At 35.0% G+C, this 10,085-nt stretch overlaps 1 protein-coding gene across 2 annotated transcripts in view; it reads left to right on the top strand.

Moving 5' to 3' along the window:
• Positions 1 to 10,085, top strand: part of LOC110463847 (serine/threonine-protein kinase 31-like) — a 57,546-nt gene that overhangs the window by 14,171 nt on the left and 33,290 nt on the right. For both annotated transcript variants that reach the window (XM_021518740.1, XM_021518739.1), the window contains exons 2-6: positions 5,528 to 5,616; positions 6,702 to 6,812; positions 7,943 to 8,031; positions 9,018 to 9,082; positions 9,389 to 9,547. In XM_021518740.1, coding sequence (XP_021374415.1) covers positions 5,528 to 5,616; positions 6,702 to 6,812; positions 7,943 to 8,031; positions 9,018 to 9,082; positions 9,389 to 9,547 — 513 coding nt within the window. The remainder of the gene's footprint in view (positions 1 to 5,527; positions 5,617 to 6,701; positions 6,813 to 7,942; positions 8,032 to 9,017; positions 9,083 to 9,388; positions 9,548 to 10,085) is intronic.

The following is a 10,085-nucleotide window of genomic DNA, read 5'->3' as shown; positions in this document are numbered from 1 at the left end:
AAAAATTTAGTTTGTGACCCTACTGTGTATTGTTGTGTTTTTGAGCTGAGTCATGTCTCTTAATTTATGTTTTTATGTAATGAAGACCACACTTTACACATGAAGGACTCCATCTTGGGGTCGAAAACATGAACTAGGCTCTGATGGCCGTTTAAGATGCCGTGAGGGAATAATCAAAGATTATAAGCAAAGGTTAGAGATACCCACCAGGTGAAGGCGAATGGTGTGAACATTTATGGTCGGTACACGACATGTGTTCCTTAACAGTAAAAGACACTCTAAGCATAGTTGCTGCAGTAACGAGGTGCACGTTTTATCGAATATTTCCGTCAAAATTCTGCAAAGGCCTAAAATGAAATATTGTTTGCCTGGTCGTCAGTGATAATACACCGGCTAACGAATATTTCATAATATTGTAACGAGACCGGCGCCCCGACCTCACAGGTCGCGTTGAAGAAGTATGGGGGATTCTTGATTCACCAATAATCAAAATCAAATCAAAAGTTTTATTTAACGTCGGTATGGTTAAAACAATACAACCTTAGCTCTGATGAGCTATAAAACCGACACATAAAATGACATGCAGTTACACAATAAATATTTGGCAAAACATATTGAAAGATGAGCACTATCTAATAGAGAGGTGACATAAGTAGAGGTAAGCTTTAGCTAAAACATGTATAAAACTGTATTGTGAGCCTATGTGTTTTGTCTGCATGTGTTGCATTTGCATTTTGGCCCATACCAGTTGTTTATTAGTGTCTTAAATTGGGGTACAGTCGTTTCCGTACCCGGTAGTTTCGGTACTTCAAAAAGAAGATGTTTCGGTACTTTTTGTAAGTCGTTTCGGTACCTGTATTAAGTTGTTTCGGTACTTCCTTTATTAGTTAATAAATATTTCTCATTTGTTATTTATTGTTGGTTGTTTATTTAATGTTTGCTTTCGTAGTTGTTTAAACAATCACGCAGATCAGTCGATCATTGTCTTCGTACTTCAACCGTGATCCCACAACATACGCGATGGTTGTTTATTTAACATTTGCTTTTTTAACTGAGTAGCTCAGGGTAGCTCTTCAGGCGAAACTCAACGTTAATGGAATTCATCCAACTTGTCATAAAAATGAGGGTTCCACTATCAAATTCATCAAAAAACTCATGTCTTCGGCTGATACGTGTATTCAGTGTGACGGCCATTTTGGATGGAAATATCATTGTTATTGTTATGTGTTTTCTTATTATTATTATTCTTAATTAATTATTCTTAATACATTATAATACATGTTATATATATGTCCCGCTATACTTAGAAATTATTGAAATAATGGTGACGTTGACTTTAACTTGGTACCAAAATGTGTTTTCCATAAGTACCGAAACGACTTTCAGAAATATCGAAACGACTTTCAGAAGTACCGAAATGACCGGGTACCTAAACGACCTGAATTCCTTAAATTGTGTTAGTGTAGTTGTTCTGAAGTGGTCTGGTAGGGCATTCCATATTTAGGTGCTTCAGATCGAAATGAGTGTTTACCATACTTTGTAGTCCTAACATGTGGTACATTGTATATGTTCTTCCTGTATTACTAAGTTATGTTGGGAATCGGATGAGATATTATAATCGATTATCGGAAGACTTGTCATGAAATGATTAATTGATTATAATCAGTATATCAAAACTTTGGTCAATACATTGTCGTAGTGTAAAATATGAAACTATAGTATGCGGCTATCTTTACCTAATAACAATAGTACCTACTTCCGGCTTTATCATATATGCCATAACTTTCTGGTGCAAAATAGTGAGATCAGTGAATTTGGTCAAAACAGTGAGATTTTTCTCTGAATTAGTGAGAAAATCATGATCATGAGACATTTAACACAGAAATAATCCGGCATAGAATTATCTCATTTGTGTTATTCTGAAGCCAGCTCTTTTGGAACCAAAATCGGAGATTTATTGATATTTTAAAGGATTTAAGGATGAGGTTTACACATGGGTACGGTTCAGATATAGTTGTCAATATTTAAAAGTAAATATATCACAATACTTCCATCAAAGACAAATAATAAGAACGATTTTAAATTAAGACAAAATTCAAGAGGGATGTCCTTGTTAACCTAGGTTAGAAAAAAATATATTTCAAACATTGGGAATATTTAATCATCATTTGTTGAAGAAAAAATTAAACAGTACCTACTACTTCCATTATTTTTTATATCCAATATTTGAAGAAATTTGCTTTCTTGTGTTTATGTTATTTTTATTAGGTCACCTGAGCTTTAGCTCAAGTGACCTATTGCTATCCGTTTTCGTCCGTCGTCGTCCGTCGTCCGTCGTCCGTTAACATTTTACATTTCAAACTTAAAGTCAAGTTCTGCTGGGCCGATTGAACTGAAAGTTGGTAGGAATGATCGCCTCATGGTCCTGACAAAGTGTTGTTATTTTTCGGGTCGATCAGAAATCCAATATGGCCGCCACGGCCACCATTTTGAAAACCTATTTCAAACTTAAAGTCAAGTTCTGCTGGACCGATTGAACTGAAAGTTGGTAGGAATGATCGCCTCATGGTCCTGACAAAGTGTTGTTATTTTTTGGGTCGATCAGAAATCCAATATGGCCACCACGGCCGCCATTTTGAAAACCTATTTCAAACTTAAAGTCAAGTTCTGCTGGACCGATTGAACTTAAAGTTTGTAGGAATGATCGACTCATGGTCCTGACAAAGTGTTGTTATTTTTCAGGTCAATCATAAATCCAATATGGCCGCCACGGCCACCATTTTGAAAACATATTTCAAACTTAAAGTCAAGTTCTGCTAGGCCGATTGAACTGAAACTTTGTAGGAATGATTGACTCATGGTCCTGACAAAGTGTTGTTATTTTTCAGGTCGATCAGAAATCCAATATGGCCACCACAGCTGCCATTTTGGTAAACTATTTCAAACTTAAAGTAAAGATCTACTTGGCCGATTGAACTGAAACTTTGTAGGAATGATCGAATCATGGTCCTGACAAAGTGTTGTTATTTTTCGGGTCAATCAGAAATACAATTTGGCTGCCATGGCCGCTATTTTGCTACTAAGTTCTAATAGGCCGATCTCACTTAAAATTGGTCTAGGAATGATCAGCTCATGGTCCTGACAAAGTTAAGTTAACATTATACTATTTTTTACTCAAATTGGTACATATTTCAACAACAAAAATAAATACTATAGACTCAGGTGACCGTTAAGGCCCATGGGCCTCTTGTTAACACTTAGACCTATCCCTACAACAAGAAAATAAATTTCTGATTCCATGTCGGTGTCCGGTTTCGATTTTATAGACTCGACTTACATTTCCGTTTTGTTAAACCATGTTTTCGATTGTAATGAATTCCAACAAACAACTCTTATGTGGCTATTTTTAAAATGTTTATACTGTTTAACTGTCATCACATTAATTAGCAACTAGTCCCCACTGGACAGAGGATCTCTGATTTAATTGCTTAACAGTTCACACATCGTCGGACATGATGGCGAGCCATTCGCCACGAAATCGGCCAGCCATTCACAACTACTTTCACACCTAACTGTTAGGATATGCCTGGACTGTAATTTAAGTGTCTATTCTGTGATTTTAGACCTTTTGATGACCAAGGTCAGTGTGAATCCATTGAATTTCGTGAGAAATGTATGAGCCTACAACGACGCTTCAAACAACATGCTGGGCCGAAGAAAAAAAACTTTGGATACATTCCAGTTTTAAGTAAATTTAGCAATATTTTAGCAGTTTTCGATTATTGGAGATTGTAATGGAGAGCTTACTTTTTTACCAATATCGATCGACTTTCGACTTTGTTCGATTACTAGGACGGCTATGTGGACTCTCCTCTATGTCAGGATTGTAAACAATGGTCTGAAATAGCCTAGTAGTCTAATTTAACTCTGAAAACTCAAAATATCAACTTAGAGCCCAATAGACAGGTAAAAATATCATTCATTGAATTAACAAGTAGACCTTTCATGGTCCATTGACTTTGTCAGCATCTCCATCAACATTAAGTTTTTGCATTTAAGTTAGTTTCTTTGATATGTGCATTGATAGTCAAAGCGGGGCATAGGCGAGACCTATCAAATGTGAATGACTTGTAATACCTGCAAAATATTACTACATGGTAGAGGTCTGGAGAGGCTTCTTACCCCTTGGGATTGCCTGTAAAAATAATAAACTTTATCACACACAGCGTCTCATAATGTCTGCTCAAACAGTAAGTACTATATGCTAAAATACTTGTACAACAGGGGAAAAATGCTCTTAAAATTCTTTCATAATGATGCTTAGGATGAAAAATGGATCAAGTTTACGGGATGCTATGCCTAAGTGATGTCGGATGCCGGTTAGTCAATTGAGAGGTCCGAGAGGCCTCTCCAACCGACCAAACATCCGAAATGTCATGAAAAGACATAAGCTGTGGCCAAAATGGTTACCATATACTTTAATATATAATACAGGGTATTGGCTTAATGTCTATCAATCTGCCGTTGTTTTAAGCTTACAAAGTTAAAGAAACAGTGTAAGTAGTTTTGAGCCATTTGCATAGTCGGTTTCTAAAATGGAGATTTTGAGAGACGGATTAAACACAAAATTAACAGGAAAATTGTATGTCATTTCTACAATGTTTTGTATATGCAGTTGTAATTTTAACGATCAACATCAAAACTTGTGTACGAACACATTTCAGACTATAAAATGGACATCAGTGTTTAATAATTAGTAAAAGGCAGTCACACATGTACAGGCGAACACATGTACACAAATCGACTAGAGGGCCAAGACAGCGGTAGTTGAAATCAACACTGTTACAAATAACAAATATTTGTCATAGACTCGGTAATAAGTTGATTAACCTGAAAAAGAACATAAAGCCCATAAATCAATCAATTTATTATTTGATACTATATGGTATGTTAACCGAAAGTTAGAGATGTTTACAGCTAAGATTACACATGTTGGTTATAAAGAAGGCAGGAGGTTGCATACATGACATATAACCTAAACAGATCTTTGACCTGGTTTAAGAAATTCAAAGCCCATTTATGTTTTCTTATGCATTATACAAGTTGCTGAGAAGCAACAAAACAAATTAACAAATTTGGATTTTAAGTGGTTTGAAGTATATTTGCATGCCTTTCCAGATGCATCAAGTCATTCAAACAGTGTAACTTTAGTGTGCAATCATATATTTTTCCAAATTTCCTCAAAAAGCTTCTGTATTTTCCCAATCAGAAAGGTACAAGCAGCTATTAAATAATGGTATGGACAGTGCTCCCTATGGGCAGAGCTCTAATTAAGAGTGGGTGTATTAATTCAAATTTTCAAAATCCTATTTCTTCAGTACCAGTCATTAATAAAGGGATTTAATTCTGTATGCTGCATGTTATGATTATCTCCCAGCTATATTACTAAATTTTGCATTTTAATATTTGGTTTCATATATGCATTACTTCTTAATTATTGTGATGAGTTGTTATAATTTACTTTCAGCGGAATGTTGGAAAAATATTTTCAAAGTTTGGTGAAATCCAAGGAATTGTCGTAAAAGAACAGAGCAACAACCCACAGATCAGATATGCGTAAGTATTCTTTTTATACGCCCGTCAAATTTGACGGGATTATTATGGTATGGTGTTGGCCGTCCGGCGTAAACTTTTGTTTGTCCGGCAATCTCCTCCTACATTTTTCGACCGATCTCTTTGAAAATTATAATCATGATATGAAGTTGTGTCTCCCTTAAAAGAATTTTGATGCGACCATTTTTTCTAAAGTTATTGCCCTTTGTTCATTTCAGTATTTGATTTTTGTCCGTCAATCTCCTCCTACATTTTTCAACGGATCTCTTTAAACTTGGTATACATTATAATCGTGATATGAAGTTTTGTTTCCTTGAATAGAATTTTGATTCAACAATTTTTGCAAAAGTTATTGCCCTTTGTTCATTTCAGTATTTGATTTTTTTATCTGGAGATTTTCTTCTACATTTTTATAGCATGTCGGCTAACCACTCTTTGAATGGTGCAGATCTTATTTCAATGTAAGAAAGTATGTAACGCTATATGGCATTCGACGGGCGTATATTGTTCCGCCCCGTGGTACTCTTGTTTATATAATATTAGAGGTGCTAACAGTTATCAACATTTCTCGTGTTTAGTCCAGATTTCTTTGTCCTTTTCCTTTTTATTTCTGATAATGGTATTCCTCCCTTCATTTGAAAACAAAATGTATAGCTGCTATACCATAGAATTATGAACAAGTGGTGTTTTGATTAATCAACTTTGTCAACTATTGGTCATTTTTGTCAATTAACTGATTAATCAACTACAGAATTCTTGATTGATTATAGTCATTATAATTGTGTTTTATAGATATGGAGTTTGCAGTAGAATGACTCATGGTATTAAAGCTTATCTTCAATTGTTAGCAACAGAATATTTATTTCCAAACTTTATTTTAAAAGAACTTTGTTTCTTCATACGTCAAATAAATGTAAATGAGTGGTTGAAAGTTTAAATGTGCAACTCCACTGGGATAATAGTTAGAAATTCCTAAGAAAGTGATGGTTTTCAATTGTTTTTATTTTAAGCCATCTTCTTCACATTTCTCTACATTTTTCCTCGAAATTTCATCAATTACAATTTTGTTGATGTACCATCTGTTGTAGCTTTGTGAAGTACCTGTGTGAACCTGATGCTGAAAAAGCTTGTTCAGAGCTAAATGGACAAGAGGTACAAGGGAAAAAAGTATCAGTCCGACTTCAGGAACAAAGAAAAGGGTAGGTTAATGGTACCACACATTTCTATATGCCTATCAAAGACTGATCATATAATGGTATTACTTTATATCTAGAGTCCATCAACTTATTCCTCATATTTTGATGAAACATAATTCAGATACTCTTCCAAATAAAGTGTGAATGGGTTAAGAATTTACCTGGCAATCTTAACAGTTTTGTTACCAAGTTTTAGCGTGGCTAAATGTTAGTGTTCTATTTCATAACTGGGGAAAAATACCCATTGTATTTTTTGCACCACTGAGCTTTTGAAATATATTTTGCAGGGCAATAGGCTTAAAAAGGTTTTGCCTGATCATTGATTGCTTAAAAGAGCTCCATAATGAACATCAGCTCAAATCACAAAACATCTTCCCCCGGCAGTGTTCACATGTTTAGGTTTTCCAACTGAATTGTCATTTAATTAGTTATTTTTGACATCATAACAAACATTTTGGTACCGTTAGTGTGGTGATGCCATGCTCAAAACTATTTGTATGATGCTCTTGATATCTCATTAAAAAAGTAAAACAAACATAAAAATCTGGAGTAGGTATTTCATTTAGTATCTCGGGTATTACTATGCATGATCATACTTTCTTGAAAAATTGATCAAATAACAAATAAGGTATGCAAATGTTTAGAAATATTTGAGACTGGCAAAAGTTAACAAAAGGAAATTTCAGATGTATTGGGTGTCCAGCTAAAAGTGTTTTATTGTCAGATTTAAGTTTTGGTCTTCTATTAGCATCTAACTGTCCCTTGAGGATTGGACAAGTTTTACTGGTCCTGGCATAAATCTACAGCCGGCTAGTTGACCTATACCACTAGATTGGGAGGAGGAAGTTCTTCACATTGTTACTGTCAAAACCTAATTCATTTGAAAATCAACAGATGAAAACATAGCTGTCTTCTCAGAATTTCCAAAATGCCTTTCTTCAACATGTTATCAAATGCAAATTATACTTGCGTGACATTGTATTCAAAGACAAGAAGTATGTTTACCAAATCCTATTTACATTTAAGTGCAATTCAGATAACATAAACAAAGGAAAAAATCGAGCAGTACAGGCCATCAGGTCTCTTTTTATATTTGAAAAAGCTATGAAATTGTTGGAACACCTCTTTTGCAGTAGACCTATTGGGCAAGGAAAAGATGCCAACAGTTTACAACACCGTCCCCCAGGTAGCCGCATTTCAAAGACCTCACAGCCTGATATTGGTAATTTGTTCAATCTAAAGTAATAGATATTTGAGACATGTGTTTTAATTCTTCAAAGTCTGATATTGAAAATTCATAAACTTAAAATTTCAGTTCATTGTCTGATTTTGCAGTTACAATTGATGATAGATTTCAAATCATTAAAAGGAAAATTTAATGTGTAATTTCCACATGGGTAAGTCTACACCTCCCAATACTGATGATTGAAAAACCAAATTGATTTTGCATGGGGTTTGTGCTGTCACATGGCAAACCTTAACAACCGAATATTGATGATTGTTTGAAATAAATCAAACTTTCTTTATGTTAAAGAAGAATTCAATAATTATGTAAAATTCACAATTCAGACTGTATTTGGCTGTTTATGCTGTATGTATTGGTAAATTCTGCACATCCATCAATTAGGTAGATTTCCCAAGTAACCCCTCCCCCTGGTTCTCAAGAGAACTACAAGACTACAAGATTTGCGCTCTGTCCGTCTGTCCCAATAGTTTTTCCAGGGCAAATCTTCCACAAATTGGTATGCAAGAACATCTTGGAATGGTGAAGTGTCATGTACAAAAATAGGTCACCGTGACCTATGGTTTGACCTTTGATCTCAACTTTTTTTAAAGTTTGTCTGGGGTATATTTTCTATACCATTTTACCTAGAGCATACAGATTTGGTATGAAAGTACATCTTGACATGGTGGAGTGTCAAGTACAAAAATAGGTCACTCTGACCTATGCTTTGGCATTCATTTTAGCCCACCACACCTTCTTGTCGCCACTTGGAGCCCTGAATCCTTTTTAACAAGAAAAGTTTTGATAAGATGACAAGAATTTTCTGATAACTGTGAATAAATTGTGGATTGCTGTGTTGAGTAGATGTATCATAGCTTTACATGTTCATTTGATATTAAATGGAAAGAAACAACTTTTCATTATAACTTCAAAAGCTATTTTATATCAAATATTGTTTAACTTTATTTCTTCATTTGTTACAGTTCCTGAAGGTGCGGATTCTGACAATATGTCCAATACTGGAAGTACTGGCAGTAACTATAATGAGGTATTTAAAATTTCTGATGTGTCTGCCCTCCATGGATTTAGGGTCACAGGTCGTCAAGGTCACAGAGGCTTTTATTAGACTAAGATTGTGGGAAAATGTTGGTGTTTGGAAACTATCTCTTGAATATAAAACTGGACATATGTCCCCAAACCAGGATCTTATTCAGGCAGCATGTGTTGGTTATATTGACATTTCACACGTTTTTAATTATTTTTAAGTGTATGATTTTGTTTATTATGTAGAATGCAGTTGTTGTAGTGTGTTTTCTAGAAGATGTAATTGTTGCATCTTTTTTATACTTCATAGAAGGAGTCGGTGATGGTTACCTTTGTGGAGAGCTGTGTAACAGTCTGGGTCCAAGTCGTCAACGAAGAAAATACAAATAAACTGATGAAAATAACTGATCAGTTGGCTGCATTGTGTCCAGCAGCTTCTAAGGTCAACGACTCACCTCAACAATCAAAGGTCATTAATTTATATTAATATTAGAAATGACATACATATTGCTTTCTTGGTCTCGTTAATATTTTTAGTGCCAAAGATTTGTTAGCACAATTTTTTTCCTTTTCCTCAACATATTTCAGTTTTATAGGTGATCTTATTGCATTCTAAGATGTGAACTGATCTATTCAATATCTTTAAAACATTTACACATTTCAATTTAATTGCAGTGTCCCTTTTCTTTTTGATAGTCACATTCCATCAGCATAAAATTGCCTATGTCTGTAATATGTTAAAGTTTTTTAGGTCACCTGAGACAATGTCTCAAGTGACCTATTGCGATCACCTTTTGTCCGTCGTCGTCCGTCGTGCGTCCGTAAACAATTTACATTTTCGACTTCTTCTCCAAAACCCCTGAACCAATTTCAATGAAATTTTGCAGGGACCTTCCATGGACAAAGGTCAACTAACATAGTGGCCGGTTTAGTCCCAAGCCCCCAGGGGCCTGAGGGGCGGGGCGGGCAAGGGTCAAATTGACTAAAATTTCAAAAATCTTCTTCTC

The sequence above is a fragment of the Mizuhopecten yessoensis genome, unplaced genomic scaffold, assembly GCF_002113885.1.
Source record: "Mizuhopecten yessoensis strain PY_sf001 unplaced genomic scaffold, ASM211388v2 scaffold10937, whole genome shotgun sequence".
NCBI classification, from domain to species: Eukaryota; Metazoa; Mollusca; class Bivalvia; order Pectinida; family Pectinidae; genus Mizuhopecten; species Mizuhopecten yessoensis.
This window is presented reverse-complemented; position numbering and strand designations above follow the sequence as displayed.